Source organism: Fonsecaea multimorphosa (genome assembly GCF_000836435.1).
Source record: "Fonsecaea multimorphosa CBS 102226 unplaced genomic scaffold supercont1.9, whole genome shotgun sequence".
Classification (NCBI taxonomy): domain Eukaryota; kingdom Fungi; phylum Ascomycota; class Eurotiomycetes; order Chaetothyriales; family Herpotrichiellaceae; genus Fonsecaea; species Fonsecaea multimorphosa.
Genome location: NW_015971643.1, coordinates 471,030 through 491,955, shown reverse-complemented (window position 1 = coordinate 491,955; position 20,926 = coordinate 471,030). Strand labels below are relative to the sequence as shown.

Sequence of the window (20,926 nt, the reverse complement as noted above, 5' to 3'; positions counted from 1 at the left end):
AGTCAGGCAGTTAACGCGATGTTGACTCCATGCTCGCGGGCTTCCCCTTGTCTGGTCTTCTTGACACGGCGGCTCCGATATGGTTTCGGGGCAACAGTCTTCCCGCCTGATCCATGGGGGCCAGTCCTCTTTCCTCAACAGGTTAGGGTCCCGCATATTACCTCCCTGTAGATAGATATGAATTGCCCCAGCTTGAGATACTCCCCCTTCGGCAGAACCTAGAGATACATGCTTCCCACTTGTATGAGGAGCAGAAGCGTAGAAGGGGATGGTTGAACAGGGCGGGGAAAATCCATCTGCAGTCCCAGCACAGGTCCATGCGACTTTAAGCGCCACAGGCCGGCCGGCCTGGGAGCAAACGGTTGAAAGACTCAAGAGGTTTCCCGCGGCCCATTGGTGCCGCTAAGCTCACAAACCACCTGCAAGCTTTCGATCTCGATGGGAACTCGGTTGCACATAATTACGAGGTAGTCATTACTGGTGATTTGATCACTTACTAGGTACCTAAGGCCTGCCAGGCAGCTACATAAAACACTTGAACAAGGAAAAATAAATATCTAGAAATAGGAGACGATACTTTTTTTTTTCTTTCATCCTGTTGGCGTGATTATTCTAACACTGGTCATCTTTTTTTCCAGCTCGCAACAGCATGCGCAAGTCGAGCTTTCGACACCCCAGCATCAAGCCGTTTGTGCAAAGGAAACGTTTCTGAGGAGGGTGATATTGGTCTTGCGCAATGTCTTGGGTCGTCGAGGTATGTGCCTAGGCATATTCTGTGTTGTATCGTATTGTTCCGTATAATGCCATGTTTCATTCCATTTCGCCTCAATTTATTCCATCGTGTTTGAACACTCTTGTTCGCCTCTGGGAGATCATGCGGAAAGCAGAGGGTAAAGAGGGGGCCAAGGCAGCGTGACCAGGAGATTGACATTGACATTGACTGAGGCTGTTCTGATTCTTTAGTACATCCTGGGCTTCCACAACTGGTGGAACAAGGTCAACGCGGTCAAGCGGGATGTCCTGCGCGAGAAAACCGCGGCGCTATCTGCCTCGACCTCTTCGTCAGCACAGCAGGGGTCGCCTCTCCTGCGCATCGGCATCCTCTCGGCCGCGGCCATCAACTACACGGCCATCTGGGACCCAGTGTCGACACACCCGGGCGTGGTGATCACGGGGGTCGCGGCGCGGGACAAACGGCGCGCCGAGGCCCAGATCGCCAGCAACAGTCGGTTTCTCCCCAGCAAGACGGCGTGCAAGGCGTACGGCTCGTACGCGGCGTTGCTGGACGCCGACGACGTCGACGCCGTCTACATCCCGCTCCCGAACGGGCTGCACCACGAGTGGGCGCTCAAGGCGCTGCAGCGCGGCAAGCACGTGCTGGTCGAGAAGCCCATCGCGTCCAACGCGCAGCAGACGCGCGAGATCCGCGACGCCGCCGCCCGCGCCGGCAAGGTCGTGCTCGAGGCCTTCCATTGGCGGTTCCACCCCAGCGCCCATGTGGTCAAGCAGCTGCTGTTGAGCGGCGAGCACGGCCGCGTGCTGTCCGTCGACGCCCGCGCCGTCATCCCCGGCGGCGTCATCAAGAAAGACGACATCCGCTTCAAATACGGCCTTGCCGGCGGGTGCTGCATGGATCTCACCTACGTGTTTAGCGCCGCCGCGTACTTTGCCGCCCGCGACGTCGCGCACCCGGACCTCACATTCGAGGTCCTCGAGGCCAAAGCCCGCCTGAACCAGTCCGACCCGCTGGTCGACGAAGCCGTCTCGACTACCCTCCGCATCAAGGACCCGAACCCGTACCCGTCCGCTGGCACCAGTACCACTACCACTACCGCTACCACTACCGCCACCGGCACCGGGACCGGCAGCGCATCATCACCCGCGGCCCCCGCGGAAATCCACGCAACCCTGACCGCGGACCTCTCGCAGCCGAAACTCCTCGGCCTGATCCCCAAGCTCTGGGCCGCCGGCACGCCCACCGTCACCATCCAGTGCGAGCGCGCCGAGATCGTCTACGAGAACTTCATGGGTCCCTGGCTGTCGCACAAGATCGCCGTCGTGCCCGTCACGCGCGACCCGGCCACGCGGGGGATTGTCAAAAGAGGCAAGCAGACCATCCTCAAGCAGTTCAGCGGCGGGCCGCTTTGGGATAACCGTGAATTCAGGGACGACGAGGGTGGTGCCGGCAAAGACTGGTGGACCACCTACCGCTGGCAGCTCGAGGCGTTTGTCAGCATGGTTCGCCGCGGTGAGAGCGGGTATCATGGCCCTTGGGTCGATATGGCCGAGAGTGTTCGCGTCATGGAGATGATTGATGCCACCTACGAGAAGTTGGGGTTGCCGTTGAGGGGAGTTTGAGTCACAGTCTATGAGAGAGAGAGACAGAGAGAGAGAGACAGCTTTGTGAGTGACGTGTACGAACGCGATTAGGTGAGATGCGATGAGTATGAGTCGAGTCGGGTTGGATTGGGGTTGGTCCGGGTTGAAAGTTTTGCCCGTCTGAGACAGCCCTTCACGAGGATGCAGAGGGTATACCTACTAGGTAGGTAGGTAGGTACCTATACCGGGGTCTTGCATATACTATTCGGGTCTCGTGCATGCATTTCTCACTGCGAGAACGGGGGCATGCTTACGTGCATGGGAACCTGCAGTAAAACGCACAACGGACCAGTCCCATGAGAAGGCAATCTCAGATTGAAGGGAGGCATACACCATCTGCGACAGAAACGAATACGCGTCGTTGTTTGTAATGATCGAATGGACAGGCTACCTTGAATCGAAAAATTGCTTTCCATAGCTCCACTGTAGTCGCCACCCAAACATCGTATTTCTCGGCGAAGCTATAGGTCTCTAAGTGATAATTGATATGCTCTGCAGCTGACTGATCCGGTCGTGGCGCTCTGATCGTATACGGTTCAGTTGGGGCTTACGCTTGCTCACAGTCGTATCAATCGTTTGACTTCGGGTTTTGGGTCCACTTATACTTTCATGCTTCATGCACGCAGGCACAACGGTCAGTCAAACCCATCCTGCAGAAGAAAGGAAGAAAGGGACTCCAACCGTAACAACACGTCGTAATTTCGGATTCGAAGCCGGAAATGGACGTTGTTTGTTGTGTCCATTCGAAACGAGGAAAGGGGAGAAGAAAGGAAATCGGAGTTGGAGAAACTTACTTGATGTTAATCTGCTTGGGCTCTAGGTACGCCTTGAGGCCTTCTTCGCCCAGCTCACGGCCGCTGCCGGATTGCTTGACGCCGCCGAAGGGGGACTGGACCTCGGGCAAAAAGGGGCTGTTGATGGAGACGCCGCCGGTCTCGAGCGCCGAGGCGACGCGGAGGCCGCGGGTGAGCGAGGTGGTGTAGATTGCCGCTAGTTGACGGAGCGTCAGTTTCTCACGAGACAACGTGGCGGGGAGCACAGTCGGCGACGGGAAGAGATAAGGGTCAAAGGGAAAGGGAAAAGGATATGGAGAACGGAACTTACAGGCCAACCCGTACGTCGACTCATTTGCCAACTCAATTGCCTCCTCTTCCGTCTTGAACGTTTTGATGCTCATGACCGGTCCAAAGATCTCTTCGTCCCAAATCCGACTTCCCGACTTGGGATTGACAAAGATGGTCGGCTCGATCAGGCATCCCTTGTCGCCCTTGCGGGACCCGCCCGTGAGCAACTTTGCATCGTCCTTGCCGATATCGATATAGCCCATGACGCGGTCGTATTGGGCCTTGTCGACCACTGGACCATGCATTGTCGTGGGCTCCAGCGGGTTGGGGCCCATGCCGGCGGAAACGGCCTCGAACTGCTCCTTGAGAGCCGCTTCGAACTTGGGCGCAATGTCCTCCTGGACGAGGACCCGGGATGCCGCCACGCAGATCTGCCCGGAATTGACGAGGAAGCCTTGTCCCACGCCTCCGACCGCAGCCTCGATCGGCGCGTCGTTGAAAACAATGGCCGGCGATTTGCCGCCCAGCTCGAGGGTCACGCGCTTCATGTTCGACTTCAATGCCGCTTGTTGTACAGCCTTACCGCCCCCGATCGAGCCGGTGAAGCTGATCTTCGCGATGTCCATGTGCGACGCTAGTAGGGCGCCAGTGTCTCGCTCGCCGGTCAAGAATTGAACCACCCCATCTGGAAAGCCTGCTTCTTTGTAAAGAGGGGCAAGACCAAGGACCCCCAACGGTGATTTCTCGGATGCCTTGAAAATGAACGAGCAACCCGCGGCCAGGGCCGGCGCTATCTTCCAGCCGACATAGAGGAAGGTGGCGTTCCAGGAGGCGATCCCCGCACACACGCCCACAGGCTCGTAGCGAACGATCTTATACGTGCCGTTGTCCTCGGGGAATGTTTTGCCAGGGATTTTGTCTGCCCAGCCTGCATAGTAGCGATACACAGAGACCATGTGAGGGAGGTCAAAGTGCTTGATCATGGAAAACGGACGGCCCGTGGGCAGAGACTCCAGACGCGCAAGCTTGTCGATATTTTGCTCCACCAGGTCGGCAAATTTGAGCATACATGCTGCACGCTGGGCGCCTGTGAAGCTTTTCCACGGTCCCTTCTTCACTGCCGTAACCGAGGCAGCGACCGCGGCGTCGACATCCGCACTGTTGGCGACATGGATGTCTTCTGCGACGACAGATTCATCCCAAGGGTTGGTCAGAGTCAGCCGGTCCGAGCCTTTCGAAGGGACAAAGGCACCGTTGATGTAGAGCGTGCTGTTGTATTCCTCAGAAGAAAGAACCATTTTGATTAAGGAGGAGCTGTCGAACTGCTAGGATACGGCAGAAAGATCTGAGGAGAATTGAATAGAGCTTCTGCATTTTGTTGCAGGCAAATCTGCTGCTTTATATCTTCTTTCGCTTTCGGGGTCATGCCTTGACTGAGACAAGATACACGGATGTGTGTAGTCACCGAAGGTCACAATAGCTCTTCCAGCTGTCAGCACTAGAACTTTTACCAGCAAGCACAGTGGGAGTGTCTGCGCAGCGCCTGTCTTTCCCGAGAGAGAAAGGACAGTAAGTGATCGAAAAGGGTAGGGGGGTTTTCTCGGGACTCTGGCCTCGACGTCTCTGGCCATATGGAGTCTGAGAACGGAGGCGTTCCACCAGAACCGAGGTTCCAAGGTTGCAGACAACACCTCGTGCTGGAGCGGACTGACCAGTAAGAGCATTGCCAAAGTCGTAACATTCTGGCCAGCTGGGCTGCAGAAGGCGACAATTCCGCGATTTTCTGAGTTGGGAAGTTGTCATGCGGGTCCTTGTAGCCTTCTCAACGGCCACAGTCTGTCTAAAATGTGGCTCAACGTTATCATCCTTACCTAGTTATGCTGCACCTGACACGCACAGTTCTTTCGCACCCAATCATTTGCGTTAGCGCATTCGCATAAAATGGGGCTAGTAGACGTGTACTCCGTATAGATTCTGCAAAATAGAGTAATTCCATAACTCCAAACGACTCGGAGGAAATGGAAAGAATTCTCAGCCCTGTGCCCTTTGTGGGCGAGATTGTAATCGTTGTCAGCTCCGTCCCTCGTCTGATTGGGTGGCTATCAACGGCGCCACAGAATAGAGCGATTAGGCCAATCATAAGCAATCCATGAGAGGAAATGCGGAACTCGGCCGCAAGGTGAGAGGCAAGCGGACCGATGGTTGTCCCGCTGGCTAAAAAGTAGAAGAGAACTAAGGAAAAGTAAAGCCTTGCTCATAATATCGACAGCCTGCCATTGATCTGCCAAGTCTGCGTCGCTGCCAAGGCTGCCGGGATCTGTCATGTAGCTTATCGATAAGCGCCACGTGACGAAACCATGAATTGAAGGCCCGCTGCGGCGGCTGCACCTTGATATGCACCCTGTCACTCCTGTACCTCGTACAGGTTATGTATGCTGTTCAGTTCCCATAACTGAGGACATCTCTCGTCATCCCGCTGTAGAGGGCGATCGTTTTCGGAAGATGGTCTCTCCAGAACTCACTGCTGCTCTGCAGTCGATTGCGGCCAGTCCTGCTGCGTCCAGAAACCAAAAGTACAGTGACCTTCTCGCCCAATTGACGAGTGCGCCGTCCGCATCGCCCGAGGACTACGGGGCCGACTTGAATGCCTACTTCGACTCGTTGATCTCCTCTTCCCTCGGAATCATCACTATCCGTCCTCTTGTGGCTACGCTCATCGACCGACTCGCATCTGCTCCGCCCGAGGTCAAGATCAAGGTTGGGTCACATGTCACTGAAGCCTTACAGCCGCAGTTGGCTTCCTATGAAGAGCAGGATGCAAGAGTCAGAGAGATCCTAGCAGATGGATACGAAGCTGAAGAGGAATACACCGCGGCTGCAAAAGCATTACAAGGCGTTCACCTCGACACTACCCAGCGCCAGGTCTCTGATCGAGCTAAGGTCGAGATATGGATTCGCATTGTACGGTATTATTTGGAGGACGATGACACTGTGGCAGCCGAAACCGCCTTGAACAAGATCAAGAACTCGGCCCCTGCGGCTCAAGTTTTGAAGGACAGCCCAGACCTGAGACTGCACTATCAGTTATGCCAGGCTCGTATCTTGGATTCTCGCCGAGATTTCCTCAATGCGTCCGCCGAGTATCTCAATGTGTCTTCCAACACCATGATCGATGACGAAGAAAAAAGACGAGCTCTCTCTGCAGCAATCAAGACTGCCATTCTCGCTCCCGCCGGGCCCCAAAGAAGCCGGACTCTGGCCAAGTTGTACAAGGATGAGAGATCCTCGGAAACGGAGGAGTATGGCATCCTTGAGAATATGTATCTGGATCGTTTGTTGTCAGCGGCAGAAGTGGAGGCATTCGCGGCAACCCTAGCACCTCACCAGCTCGCCAAAACCGCCGATGGGAGCACCGTATTGAGTAAGGCTGTCATTGAGCACAATCTCCTTGCTACCAGCCGGCTCTACACCAATATCACCACGGCAGCGCTTGCGCAGTTACTTGGTCTCAAGGATGGTAAGGACGAGACTGCCGCTGAAAAAGCCGAAGATTATGCCGCCAAAATGATGGAGCAGGGGAGGCTGAGGGGCGAAATCGATCAGATAGCTGGTGTCATCCATTTCGAGACTGTTCCAGGTGTTGCGCTGAGAGGGCCACTACGCGATCTTCGAGAATGGGACCAGGGAGTACAAGGTCTGGTTGAAGATGTGGAGCGATGTGCCGCAGGAATTAGTGAGAATTTTCCTGTAAGCAAGGCTCCAAACCCGTTATTAACAGCTGATTCACCCGCCGAAAACAGCAGGCTGACTATATGATACAGGAGCTTGCCGCCGAACGTATGGTGCATTGATACTCCCGATCTGACACCTTACGCGTGCTCCTCCCTTTGGACGCACATGGCATGATAATGTCTCTCGCAAGGCTCTAAACGTAAGCCGTACAATGTGAGCCATCGGCTGTTCTCGGCTTGATGAGATTCACGTGCTTCAAGGGGATTGCTCGTGCCGAGGAGATCAATACACTTGACAGTGTTGCGTCAAAAGAAAGTCGAAGGGTATGAAACACGGTATGTACATTATGGGCATGGAGGCACGAGCGGGAGAACCTTTCTGAACGGCGATGCCGCCACGCCCTCGCCCCATGGCCGAATCACCCGTGGGACCTCCATCCGAAAGATTGGGGCGCAGATAAGCTAGAACAAAGGCAGCTATTTGTGGAGTGGATGGACTGGGTGTTGGCCATCGGATGAGGACTTTTGGAGACGAAGCACGGCGACGCGAAAGAACGAATGGCGAGAATCACTGTACGAGGGACTTGGGAACAGAGGCCAACACGAGTGGGGGTGATTATTACCTGCCCTCCCCGGTTTGGCGGAACAATGGCGGGGTACCTGCTCGCTACCTAGTAGGCACAGGCGGCCGCTCTGGGCGCTGCTCGGGGGGTGCTGGGGGGCTCCTGGGGGGCTCCTGGGGGGCTGCTGGGAGCCGCGGGTACCTGCTAAGCACTATGATGCCTTACTTAAGACGAGTCCAGCAGCTTAGCCAATCACATGCCAGCATTTCTCAGCTTTCACTTCCCGACTTCAACATCCGTTCTTCACATCTTCGACCCGTCTACCATCGCCGCCATTCAGACTTCGGCCGACTCGCTCCTGTTGTGTGGGCACCAATACTGCTCCTGCGCCTGACTGATCCTGCTTGCAGTATGCATTTCGGTCTCGGGTTTTGCCTCTAGACTGTTCGATCTCTCAACGTCACTGCTGGGGGTTATATAACCTTGTGCTCACTCCTCTGCTGGCTACAAGATTCAACATCCCTCACTCCTCGTCTTGTTTGCACCGATACTGTTTCCTTGACCACGCTTGGACCTGTTAGCAACACTTGAACAGACCCGGCAGAATGTTTGTGACGTCGCTCGTATCGCCATGGGCGCTTCTCCTCCTTCCAGTCCTTTACTTCCTCCTTCCATATCTCCGGAACTGGTCTCTCATGAAGGTTCCTGGCCCTCTGCCGGCCGCCCTTTCAAATTTGTGGTTGATGTATCAATGCCGGCGCGGACGGAGATATAAGGCTGTCGACGAACTGCACAAGAAATACGGCAAGGTTGTGCGGATTCAGCCGAACCATGTCTCGATCGCGGATGACAGCGCCATCAATATCATCTATGGCCATGGCAATGGATTCCTGAAGAGGTAAGTCGGTAGCTGCTTCTCGATCAACAACCTCACTCGCCCCAAGGCCTTTGCTTCAATGACATTCTAACACATCAACTTCAAAGTGAATACTACGACGCCTTCGTGTCCATCCGCCGCGGCCTGTTCAACACTCGTGACAGGGCAGAGCACACTCGCAAGCGCAAAGTCGTCTCTCACACCTTCTCCGCCAAGTCCATTGGCCAATTCGAACAGTACATCCACGCCAACTTGGAGCTGTTTGTCCAAAAATGGAGAAACCTCTCTAACAACAAGAGCAACCCGCAAACCGGCTATGCGTCAATTGATTCCTTGAACTGGTTCAACTACCTCGCCTTCGACATCATTGGCGACCTTGCATTTGGACAGCCATTCGGCATGCTGGAGAAGGAAAAGGATATCGCAGAAATTCGCAAGTCCCCAGACGCTCCCCCAACTACGGCCCCAGCAATTGAAGTCCTGAATCGTCGAGGTGAGGTGTCAGGCACATTGGGATGCCTCCCGCAACTGAAACCCTACGCAAAATACCTCCCCGACCCATTCTTCAGCCGAGGCGTCGAAGCGGTGGAGAACCTTGCAGGCATCGCCATTGCCCGAGTCCAGCAGCGATTGGAGAATCCTAACACCGACCGAGTGGACCTCCTTGCCCGTCTCATGGAAGGCAAAGACGCGAACGGCGCGAAACTTGGGCGCGAAGAGTTGACCGCCGAGGCCCTCACGCAACTCATTGCTGGATCCGATACCACATCCAATACGGCCTGTGCAATCTTGTACTATGTCGTACGCACCCCAGGTGTCATTGAGAAATTGCAAAAGGAACTTGACGCAAACATCGGCCCCGGTGTTCCCCAGTACGAGCAGGTTAGGGACCTCGAGTATGTGCAGTGGGTAATTAACGAGACCATGCGCATTCACTCCACCTCCTCGCTCGGCCTCCCCCGTCTCACTCCCATGCCAACGCCCGAGAACCCCAATCCCAAACCCGTCGAAATCCTTGGTTACACTTTCCCTCCCGGCACTGCCCTGTCCGTCCCCTCATACACGATCCACCACTCCAAGGAGATATGGGGTGCAGACGCCGACGAATTCGTCCCCGAGCGCTGGTCTGAAAAGCGACTGACGCCGCGACAAAAGGAGGCGTTCATTCCCTTCTCCGTCGGGCCCAGAGCCTGTGTCGGCAGGAACGTCGCCGAAATGGAACTGAAGTGCATGGTCGCGTCGATCTTCAGGAACTTTGAGTTCAGAGATGAGCACGAGGGCCCGTTGCAGACAAGGGAGGGCTTCCTCAGAAAGCCTCTGGGATTTAATGTTGGCATCCGGGTCAGAGCTAATGCTTGAAGGAGTGATGCCTCAGCTATCTCATAATGAAACAGGAGAGGAAAAGGAGACCGTTGCGCAGGACGGCATGCCGGATTTTGAGTGTTTTGGGAGACTGGACCCAATTATTGGCTTTCTCTACTTTTACTTTTGGGGTCTAGGGGTTTGTATTGCCCGTTTTATTCAAGGAGGGGAACAAGGAGCCCATATCCCACCGGGCCCATCGTCATAAGGGGAGACTGTGGTGACGATAGTGATGAAGCACGAACCGGTACGAGGTAACATATTCGATTGAGATATGAGTCGTGGGGATTTCTACTACAATCTATGTCTGATGCGACAGAGGATGGATTGCATCGCATAGGGGAGGATGTTGGATCAAATTGTCCACCAGCATCGTTTGGTTAGGTCGGTAGGCGCAGTCTTCACACATACCTATATGCTTGTCGCCCCTGAGCCGTTCACGCTCAAAACGCTCCAAAAACTGAAATGGAAATTTGTCAATACATTGAAAAAGCAAAACTTTCCAGTGTATGTAGTCATACATACGGGTATCATTTTCTAATAATCTCTATCTCTATCCAAGTACAAAGTTAGACATATACATAACAGATATCACATGCTGAACCGACCGCTGGCTCGCTCGCTCCCAATCAACCAACCAACCAACCAACCAACCAACCAACCATGTCTGGGCTAGAAAAGCGATGCTGAAGTAAACAGCATCAGCGTGAGCAGAACCGGTGGGGAAAAGAAGTGCAAGAATTTTAATGTCGAAGGGGGACTCGTGCCCCTTACAGCAAAATGGTGCTGCTTCCTACTTATACATACCGTCACGTCTGGACCGTTAGGGTATCCGGCGATTGTGAAGTGTTCGTGGTCGAATTTTTGTGTAAAGGTGGATGGATGGACGGTAAGCTGAAATGTGTAATAAATGTTGGAGTCGCTGGGTGGTGCAATGTGTGGCTGTCTGCGTGACCGGGTTGGGAGTTATTGAGCTTTCTCGAAAACTGGCCGGTGCAGTAGGAGGTCATACTCTCTTCCAGAGGAAACACTTGTTTCATAGCTTCGGCGACTTCAGCTTCCTAGTGTCCCTTATTCGTACTTTCTTTCAGAGGAAAACATTGTTTCATAGCTTCGGCTTCAGCTTCCGCGTGTCGTCCTTGGTCTTGTTCTCATCCACGGCCACGACAACCAGGACAGCAATGTCGTCTACTTTCCCACCGTGCCAAGCGTCGTAGGGGAACTGCTTCTGCATCTCCTTGGCAAAAGGACCATCTCGCTTCGTGTTGAGGCTGGCGTTCTTTGCTTCCCCGACGATTGCCGCGGCCAGAACGCTCTGCAAAGTGCCCGTCGCGAGCGGCAGTTGTTGGATAGAGCTGTCGACCGTGTCCGAGATTCGGAGCTTGTGCTTGTGAGGGGCTAGGCTGTGGTCCACGAGCTCGGAGAGCACGGGCGAGACGATATACCCTTGGTCCTTGGACCGCAACCAGGCACCCGTGGTGCGCATGTGCAGAGACACGATGGACAATATGTCCTGGGAGTTGAGGTTGTCCCACACACCGTCCGTGGCCAGCACAAGGACGTCGCCGTGCCGGAGCATGTGGTCCGCTAGATCGGCACGGTCGGGTTTGTCGTTCAGAGGCAAGCCGCCGAAGATCATCGCTTGAGCCAGAATCTCGGGCGGGGTGAGGCTCATCTGGTAGGGAGTATTGAAAGCGTGTGTCTGCGGGTTGGAGTAATGATGCACCGTCCCCAATCGCAACTGTAGGAAACCCGAATCGCCCAGATTTGCGATTCGCATGCGGCCGTCTCCTTCTGTCACCGCAACACAGGCGGTTGTTCCTCCTGCGTGGATTGCTGGATCCCTTATTGTTTTCTCGTAGCCCAGCTCGAGGAGTTGTTTAGGACTGAGCCGCTCGTTTGATGACCATGAAAGGGACGTCTCTGCCATGTAGCTACACATGCCGTGGGAGAAGTCTGCTGGGTCGATTCCATGCTCCGTCCAGCCACCGACGCCGTCCGCTATTGCGAAAGCTGTGGTGTTCGGGTCCTTTCCAACACGAGCGACAAAGTATGCATCTTGTCCACTATCGGGCCGTCGGATCCTCTTCTCTTCGAGCGTCGAGCCATGTTGCAGGCCTAGCCCGTCGTCGTCACTCGGCACGTACTCGTACGTGCTCAATTCCGGACGGTATTTTCGGCCTTTCCCGCTCGAAGACGCCGCGATGTGTAGTGAAATGTGCGGAATGGCCGAGTCAGACATATCAGCGGAGGAGGAGGCAGGGACGGTGGCTGGACGCCGCGGCGACGAGTGCAGATTCCTGGCGTTGAATCTGTAAGGATCGAGGCTTCGTTGGATATTTTGGTGGAGGTCTAGAAAGACACGGTAAGCAAGGGCTGGATCGTGACGAGAGAATTTGCCCGCACGGTGACTTAGGTGAGAAGGAGTAAATATCAGAGAACGAGTGAGAAAGGCCGGTGCTGCTGCCCGAACGGTACCAGCGGCGGCGGACATGATGATATCTCTTCCGCAGGATTATGGGAAGAGGTAAACGATGTCCCCGCGGGCTCGAGAATGTGAGGGAAGATACATGAGAGATGGATCTTCAGTGGGTCCCTTGTAATGCTGGAATGAAGGCCATTTCAGTTGGTCAAAGAAGCAAGCAGAGAGGGAGCGTGCGAGGTCAACAAACTATTTTCTGAAGATAAACTCTCCTTTGAAGTCGCGCGATGCGTATCCTGCGGCTGAAGTTCGGAAGTGCCATGGAGGAAAAAATGTGAGATAGCCTTGATAGCCAAATTCGGACACGAGGCTGCGCCGCCCTGAGCAACACTGCACGACAAAACGCATCAGCACAAATCATCGACCTAGTCTATGGCACACTGTCCTGGTGCTACACTACCACAGGCATGTCATCGTAAGAGAAGAGAAATCTCGGCTGAGGATATGGAATTGTTTTGTAATTGTTCGTTCTGTCGCTGTGAGACTCCTGTTCTCTTCAGCCTTGCGCCAGAGACGTCTGAAAGTACCTCGAATTGCGGCATAGGGCTTCGCACCAGGGTAGAATCCTGGGTAGCTCGGCATAGCTATGAAATAGAATCTTCCACACACATATTGATCTGGACCAAGGTTGACACCGTCATTGCCCGAAGCTACACCGAACCCAATCTGATATTTTCTCCAGTCCAACCGAAGACGCCCCGAGATTGACCTCCCGACACTCTCTTGATGTGCTCCGGTAACAGAAATCAGGGCAACATGCAGACTTCGGGACGACCACTCGTGGTCCTCTGGATGCCGAACTCCGGACCGTGGGTGGCACGATTTCCGGGGTATTGAAGACCTGGGAATTCCTGGAGAAGCGGGGCGAGGACTGAGGTTTATATTCAAGTATGAGCCCTGCCTACTCTGGATTGACGAGCCCACCTCTACTGGCATGCTCCAGCAGCATGAAGCGAAACGCAATCTGTTGTGATATTGCTTAGTATAAGTACGAGTACTCGTTTCAGATATCTCCCATTGACAAGGAGCTTTACATCACGATGTCAGCAGGACGGCAGCCGTACATACGGGTCTCGATCTTTATCAAAAGGAAACCTGGCACTTCGAGCGAAGAGTTTCACGCCCATTGGTCCGGGATACACGCCGACGTGGTTCGAAGCCTTCCTGGTTATCTCCAACTCTGCAAACGATACACCCAGGCAAGAATTATTTCACTCCTGCGCCCCCAAAAGGATGAGAGAAGGGCTCCAGCTAATTTGGGTTTTTTGGGGGGCATCGAGCAGTTCCACGCCCTTCCCGAATACCAAAACCAGGAGAAAGTCATGGGCCTCCCGGTCCTTCCATTCGATGGCATCGTTGAGATATGGATAGAAAGTGTCGATAACTATGTCCAGCACGTAAGCCAGGAGAATATTGTCAATGCACTTGCTGGTGAAGAACGACCTCTTATCTCTATCACGACCGTTTCTTGTCGCTAACACTGTGCCTCTGCAGCCGATGAACAGAAGTTCACGAATCGCGAGGACGCTTTCATCATGATTGGTTACGAGACACTCGAGATTGGGGAGCCTGTGCCGGGTTTTGCCTAGACACATATTGTATCTTGATGTTGAGAACGTCCTAGTCTATTCAAGGGCAGACTGCTCATTAGAGCATTTGGTACTAGAATGATATAAAGGAGACAACTAGGTAAAGCAGCCCAGCCACTGAATTCATCAATGGCTTGAAAAACGTGTAATCCTTGCCTGAAGCCTTTGGATCAAAACCCTCCCTAATAACTGCGGGATCAATGGAGCCGTTTTACAAGGCTCTCTATAGCATAAAGCGAAACCTAGGGCCTTCATTTTCTCGCCAGTCTCGGTCAACTTGTGCTGGTCCTCTTGACATGCAGTGGACAACTCAACAACTGTAGGGACTGCCACCACCGGCCGATATCCAATTTCCCATTCTCTAACAGCAGCAAAATGCGCAGGGTGAGAGCAAGAAGCACGGTCAAAAACATGAAAGCAGCACAGACAAAAGAGCGCGCGCATGAAGCAATTGTTTCAGCTTCTCGAACGGGCCTAGTTGCCTGTGGTGCCACGCACCCAGCCCTGTGACCCTTGGCCAAAGATGTCCGCAAGTGATGGGTAGGCACAAACCCGTGGGGGTTTCACCTGCAATGTCTGGACTGCGTGGTGGTTGGTTTCCCGGTTGCCCAAGGCAAGCCCTAAATCTGACTCAATGCCCATTGGCCCCTAGACCACTCGCCCATTGGTTGTGTGGACAACTTCTTCTTGCGAAACTTGTCGGCCAGTGTCAGGTCAAGAAAATGGGTTGTTTGAAACTCTTCCTCGGCGCAGAGCTGTCGCAGCTGGCTGTCAGGTCAAATATTGGTGCCACGGGCAGTTTCACGAGTGCCGTGAATGAGGAAGACTCGAGAAACACATCACGTGGGCACGTGTGTGTTTCGCTTCTAGTATAGATACGACGCGTCTGAATCCTCTTTCGAACGATTTTCTCTTCTCCATCCTTGCTGCATACTGTCGGCGTTTTCTCCACTCATCACCTCCTGTAATTGTATAGTGTCTATTATGCCGGGCCCCAGAATTAGGAAGGCCTCATCTGGTCGACGGATTCCAAAGAGAAGATCTCCACGGAATCATGGAGGTACAAGTAAGCAGCTCCGTTTTTACCCATGCTGATTCAGCCATGGTACAAGTTCTAAGACTTTCGCCTTAGCCCCAATCGAATCGAGCACAGTGCCCCAAGAAGAACCTCTTCCAGACGCACGGCACCCAGAGGCGGAAAAGTCTACGAGTCAAGGGTGCGGTGTGACATTACTGGACAAGCATGGCAAAATGGCAAATATCCAGGCTGGAGCGGGATGTGTCGAGAAAATTGATTTCAGTATTACAGAAAAGGTTTGAAAATAATACGCGATCACAGATGAACCAATCTGATTCTTCTAGTCGATGAAATGTTGTATTGAGGGTTTGAAATCTAAAATGTGAAGATGGAAACTAGGTCATTGCGGTGGAGTCGGGTTTGGCAGTGGTTTCTGGGGGACTTCTGTGGATGTTGGCAAAATCATCGAACGCAGGCCGTTTCTGTGGTTTGCTGGGTCGTTAGAATGCAGGCGCGTTTGAGGAGAAACTTCTCTAGAAAATTTTGCAATCCCCTCTCTACATAACAGTCGAGCACGAAACTTGTTGCTAGTTTGCTGTAGTAAAATTCCTCGACTCGCGTTCAAGGTGTTTGCGATTACTAGGTCACTTTCAGTGTGAATCTATCATCGATGTCGACAGAATATAAGAGTTCGTCTTTCGAAGGGATGTACATGTCAGTGCTCTGCCGAAGCCGAGAACAATATAGCCGCACACACAAGCGTGGGTGGCAGCTTGGACTGCGCTCGTGTCTCGGTGAGCTGCTGATTAGACTGGACAACCTTGGAACCGAGCCCAGTAGAGGTTTTGGCGGATCCTTTCAACCCGAGCCTCATTCCACACCCAGATGGTTCACTTTACCCTGCGCTGCCCCACCACTCTTTGACAAACTACACCGCGCTTCGAACACACGTTTGGGTTCGAATTTGACTACGTCGACTCTTGCAGTTCCAGAGAATCCCAAATTGCGTCTGAGATGCAAGTCCTGGATTCATCGAAACCCCCTAATCAACCGATTCTTGGGGATTGTTGGTCGTGTTTCAGTCGCCTCTACTGCCCCCAAGCTAGCACTTCACAAATTTGCAATGATGAGGCTGACAGCCATGGCTAGGGAGTTTGGATGATTGCCCGTCGGGTGTTCGCTTTCAGTCCCTTGCGGATTAGCAGCAATATGCATTTGCGACAGTGCCTCAAACTTGTAACGGGTGAAAAGTTCGTTCACATGGTGCAAGATTAGGTTTCATCAAGTTTACGAGCACCTAAAACAGGCCCTCTGGATCGGTGGCTGGTTGGATGTGTGTCATCCGCAGAATCTGATGCTGTGGAATACTTCTCTTGGACTGATAGGATCGACGCAGCAAAGCGGTCTTGACAGCTGTTATGCAAGCTAACCAGTTCGTCACACTGCAGCGTGGGTTCTTCCGCAAATCCTGCCACCAGAGCTTCACAAATGCATGAGGGAACCGAGATGTGAAACTGCTTCAACGAAAATTGGAATCCTCACTATGCATTGGTCGTCCGCGCAAGGCTAGCTCGATCACAAGACCTGTGAACAGTATCCCCTGACATTGTAGGACTGATACTATTGGTCATCATTTTTCGTTGTCAGGCTATCTGCCTTTCCTTTGCAGGAGACACGAGACACCGCCAGGAGCTACCACCCTCTGCATCCTCTGTTGGATAATTTCTTGCGCTGACCATGACATAATGCTGCAGCAGGCTCAATTGGGACAAAGTGGCGTTGTAGGGCCTCGCCATATACAAAGCCTAGGTATTCTGGTCCTCAGCCTCATGATTGTCTCACAAGAGAAGGTTCTGACTCAAATCCGCCATGGGCTTGCTGAGAGATCTCTTTCAGGGCGAATCGGTTCTTGTGAGAGGTATACGAGGTCACGATCCCCCTGAGAGATTGAATGCTAATTTGACCAAAGACTATTCGAAAACCAGATATGGCTCTCGCAAAATTCTCCTCATCGCAATGGCTGTAGGCCAGAAGTACCAGAAGATCGCTGAGGGGCTCTCACTTGTGGGTATCGACCTTGCCCCTTCTCCATCCTCAATTGATTGGAGTAAAACAAGTGATATGAGCAGCCTTCCTCGGATATCTGCTGCCAAATTAGATATTGCTGTCCACTACGCCATCGCAGTCATGGAAAAATCTGTCTACTATGATAGCAGATTCTCTATGTCAAAGAAGATGCGGGATGCGAAGGTATGGGAACATGTAGGAGGAGATGGTCAAGACGTGATAGAAGCTGGAGACTCCCACTGCCTAGGCAAGGAGGATCTTCACAATATATACGCAATCAAAGAGGTCGGCGAAACGAAACTCTCGGACACACAGATTTCAGAAAAGTGTAAGACTTCGCCACTGATCGCCAATATTTGAAAACAAATGCTAAGCACGACCCATAGTCTATCGGAAGCTTATGACCGGGTGGGAGTATTTCTCTCTCTGGTGGAACTGTCACGACCTTGCTATTCGCCTTGCATATCTCATTGTCTCGGACAAAAGTAATGAACCGCAAAGCCCGAGAAGATTTCTGGCAAAGTTACTCGTCCGTCTGAAGAACGACATGTTGCAAGCAGTGAGGCACGCAATTTCCATCGGACATGGAGCTATCCTCCCTTGCATTGGTGGTATTATGACTTTTGGTGCATTCTTTCTTCCCGTGGTGTCAGCCACTTGGATTGCGATCCTCCTTGGGGTACAGTGCCTGGAAGAGGTCGGGACGCAAGGCATGGACAAATGTCGAGAATACATCAAAAGGCTCCAGGAAGACTTTCCTTCGTTGGACGAACTGCACAAGGGGCTTTACAAAGAGCTTTCGAAGGAAGAGCGAAGAACCCCTTCGACCGAAAGAATACGAACCTCGACTTCAAACGTTTCCAGGTCCCGAAACAGCCGCTTGGTGTCATCCAGAAGCTCGAAACCTTAAGAGGAGATGAATGCAGTCCAGACGGCGAAGAGGCATGAGATGGTTGATACCATTCTGTGGGAAGGCGAGTTGGAAGTTTTTGTTGAAGGGGGAAATGGATCTCACTTTGAATTTTGTTCGCATCGATGAACGCTTCGACTTCTTACATCATGGTTTAAAACGTGACGGAAATCTTCAAGAACTTTACATGTTCTCCTCTGGAAGGCATACACCGTTTGAGTTTGCGAGACATCGCCGAAGGCCTGCGTTGGAGAAAACAAACCCAGGCCGACTACAATGCCAGACGTTAACCCGTCCATGTTCCTCCAAAAAGGGGAAGGGACTAATCCTGATTCCCTCCCCCACTTTTTCAAACATCGAATTCTTAAAAACATTATCGGTCTTCAGCTTCAATACGCTGAAATTCCCGACTTCCAAGTGACCGGTGAAGCTGAGGTGAAAAAGCCGAGAACCCCCGCCTTGCCCTTCGCTTGTGATTCGGGGCCGCAATTCAAGTCGCAAATGTGGCTCTGGCAGAGAGCGTGGGCTGGCCTTGTTGTGCAATGCTCCGCCTGGATGCCAGTGGATGGACCCGTGCAATCTAGACTCGGGAGATTTCAGCTTGGCCATGGGCGAAGGATCCATTCGTGCATGCATTCGAGGCGATGCTAGTCTTCTAGGCCAATGAACATCCTACAGGTTTCATTCCTTGGCTGTCCCAGAGGATGATTGGACCTATGCAAGCCGTTTCACACCGGTTGTCTTTTCAAAGGTCCGGGGTTGAATGGCTGTCTGTCAAGAACAAAAGATTCGGTGGCTTCTGCAATATAATCCTTCTGCATGCATCTCAACGGCTCATTTTTGACTAGGGTTGTTCCCCTCCACCGCTCGGAATTCTCTGTCGAACGGTGGTGATGGCTGCCCATCAGATTGAACCCTCGAAATAATAGTACGCTGTTTTTCCTCCCGCGTAGTCAATGACACGGCACTGCCCTCGGAGTCCGACGTGAAGGAGTTCCCTTGAGCTACTTAGAATTCCTTGGTCTCTATCGTCGACCGGAGACATGTCTTCATTTACCGTGAGGCGTGTCCATGACTATCAAGTTGCTTGCATTTGCACTCTGCAAATCGAGCTAGACGCCATCACTGCAATGCTTGACGAAAAGCACGAAGGGCGTCCACAGCTTTCCGACCGAAGCCAGAACGCCTACATCTTCGGCAGGATCGGAGAACACAATATTGTGGTTACGCTCACGACCCGCTGCGGCAATACCCTTGCGGCAGCGGTAGCCACGCAATTGGTCAATGACTTTCCACGAATCAAGTTTTGCTTTCTTGTGGGCATCGGGGGTGGTATACCTAGCGAGGAAAAGGACATCCGACTTGGTGATGTGGTAGTGAGCAACCCGGAGGGTGGATTTGGTGGTGTCGTTGAATATGATCTGGGCAAAATGCATCCCGACGGAAGATTCGAAAGGACCGGCGTGCTGAACAAGCCACCGAGAATCCTTACAACATACTGTCACTTTCTCTGTTCGAAAGGAGAGCACTGGCTTCGGAACCAGATGTCCAATCATTTGAAGGATATGATTAAAAGTCGCCCGGATATGAGAGAAACATTTTCGTTTCCGGGAGAGAACCAGGATCATCTATTCAAGGCAACGTACCGCCATCAAGGTGGTTCTACATGCTCAGCCTGCCTCACGACAAAGACAGAGATCCTTCAGCGGAAGCCCCGGTCCGACCCCCTTTCTCACGTTCATTTTGGCACAATTGGATCAGGAAATTTCGTTGTCAAAGACGGCGTGATCCGCGACCGACTGCGGGAAGATCTCAAGGTGGTATGTGTCGAGATGGAGGGTGCAGGTATCCAAGAATCGTTTCCAGGTCTGGTCATTCGCGGGATCTCTGACTATGCAGACTCCCACAAAAACGACCACTGGCAGCCATATGCCGCGGCAATGGCCACTGCGTACATGAAAGCGCTGTTGTTAAGCATTCCTGGGGTCATAATAGCCGCAGCCGAGAAGGTCCAGTGGCCTAATATTGTCAGCGACCATGCTCTATCAAGGGCGGAGCTCAACCAAATCCTGCAGAGGAGAGCTGATAACTTCGGCAGTGGACTCAGATGGAAGGAATCGATCATAGATCTCCTGAAGCTACTTCACCGGAATTCCGATTCAAAATCCAGAGATGCGCTTGCGGCAACTTTAGGTGTTAAAGCTGGCTGGTCTGGGTCCGCAGAGAGAAATATAGCTCTTCGCGAGGCAGTGATGGAGGAACTCCAAAAAAACCGCGGCACCTTTTTTCCCAGGCTTGGTGACTGAGTGGTCAATAGCTATGCTTGGTACAGAATTGCTCATGAATGCCCTATTTGGACAACAATTTATTTGTGCACAGCGCCTGTGTCGTCAAGTGAACGCCGCCTCGAATTTCTGGAGCGCCGAAATGGGAGGGTTTTGTGGTTAAGACAACCAAGTCGTCCTATGTCCAGGGAGACCAGCATCGTCGATACAAGTAAGCGTTTTATTCGTCGATGTATCAATAAGTGTGCAAAGGGGAAGGATGGAACGATATTTCCCTAGGTATGATGGTTGCTTAGAACACGAAACTCCAGTAACGATGACTGATGATGGCAATGAACATGGTATTCTGGTTCTGTGAGTTGCGCCAAACAATAGGATATCGGTCGATCAGATTTCAACAATGGAGACTGACAATTACAAACCACAAAAGATTTGAGATGTTGCGGGGAGCCTCCTCATCAAGCCTGTCTACCTGAATCTACCTTGCCGTCAAAATAACAGCGCAAGCGCCAACATGCCTGAACAATGAAGCACTTTGACTCGATGTCCTCGGGGCGATGCGGAACTGCAAGGCGGGAGTAGGATGATGGCGATCTTAA

General features: G+C 52.7%; 8 protein-coding genes across 8 annotated transcripts; 6 read left to right on the top strand and 2 right to left on the bottom strand.

Annotated features, from left to right (window-relative positions):
• Positions 1–736: 736 nt before the first annotated feature.
• Z520_05343 (uncharacterized protein) lies at positions 737–2,358 on the top strand (the record flags this gene model as incomplete). Its single annotated transcript, XM_016775846.1, has 2 exons — positions 737–754; positions 964–2,358. The coding sequence occupies 2 exons, from the start codon at positions 737–739 to the stop codon at positions 2,356–2,358; spliced, it is 1,413 nt and encodes a 470-aa protein (XP_016633005.1).
• Positions 2,359–3,169: 811 nt separating this feature from the next.
• Z520_05342 (uncharacterized protein) lies at positions 3,170–4,741 on the bottom strand (the record flags this gene model as incomplete). The annotated part of the gene is made up of 2 exons (XM_016775845.1): positions 3,170–3,369; positions 3,484–4,741. The coding sequence occupies 2 exons, from the start codon at positions 4,739–4,741 to the stop codon at positions 3,170–3,172; spliced, it is 1,458 nt and encodes a 485-aa protein (XP_016633004.1).
• A 1,204-nt stretch (positions 4,742–5,945) lies between these two features.
• On the top strand, positions 5,946–7,259 carry Z520_05341 (uncharacterized protein; the record flags this gene model as incomplete). The annotated part of the gene is made up of 1 exon (XM_016775844.1): positions 5,946–7,259. One exon carries the CDS (start codon positions 5,946–5,948, stop codon positions 7,257–7,259), a length of 1,314 nt encoding a protein of 437 aa, XP_016633003.1.
• A 1,083-nt stretch (positions 7,260–8,342) lies between these two features.
• Z520_05340 (uncharacterized protein) lies at positions 8,343–9,973 on the top strand (the record flags this gene model as incomplete). The annotated part of the gene is made up of 2 exons (XM_016775843.1): positions 8,343–8,635; positions 8,722–9,973. 2 exons carry the CDS (start codon positions 8,343–8,345, stop codon positions 9,971–9,973), a joined length of 1,545 nt encoding a protein of 514 aa, XP_016633002.1.
• A 1,108-nt stretch (positions 9,974–11,081) lies between these two features.
• Z520_05339 (uncharacterized protein) lies at positions 11,082–12,470 on the bottom strand (the record flags this gene model as incomplete). The annotated part of the gene is made up of 2 exons (XM_016775842.1): positions 11,082–12,328; positions 12,383–12,470. The coding sequence occupies 2 exons, from the start codon at positions 12,468–12,470 to the stop codon at positions 11,082–11,084; spliced, it is 1,335 nt and encodes a 444-aa protein (XP_016633001.1).
• A 1,028-nt stretch (positions 12,471–13,498) lies between these two features.
• On the top strand, positions 13,499–14,047 carry Z520_05338 (uncharacterized protein; the record flags this gene model as incomplete). Its single annotated transcript, XM_016775841.1, has 2 exons — positions 13,499–13,889; positions 13,953–14,047. The coding sequence occupies 2 exons, from the start codon at positions 13,499–13,501 to the stop codon at positions 14,045–14,047; spliced, it is 486 nt and encodes a 161-aa protein (XP_016633000.1).
• Positions 14,048–16,934: 2,887 nt separating this feature from the next.
• On the top strand, positions 16,935–18,042 carry Z520_05337 (uncharacterized protein; the record flags this gene model as incomplete). The annotated part of the gene is made up of 3 exons (XM_016775840.1): positions 16,935–16,983; positions 17,035–17,460; positions 17,519–18,042. The coding sequence occupies 3 exons, from the start codon at positions 16,935–16,937 to the stop codon at positions 18,040–18,042; spliced, it is 999 nt and encodes a 332-aa protein (XP_016632999.1).
• Positions 18,043–19,085: 1,043 nt separating this feature from the next.
• Z520_05336 (uncharacterized protein) lies at positions 19,086–20,348 on the top strand (the record flags this gene model as incomplete). Its single annotated transcript, XM_016775839.1, has 1 exon — positions 19,086–20,348. One exon carries the CDS (start codon positions 19,086–19,088, stop codon positions 20,346–20,348), a length of 1,263 nt encoding a protein of 420 aa, XP_016632998.1.
• Between the last annotated feature and the right edge of the window lie 578 nt (positions 20,349–20,926).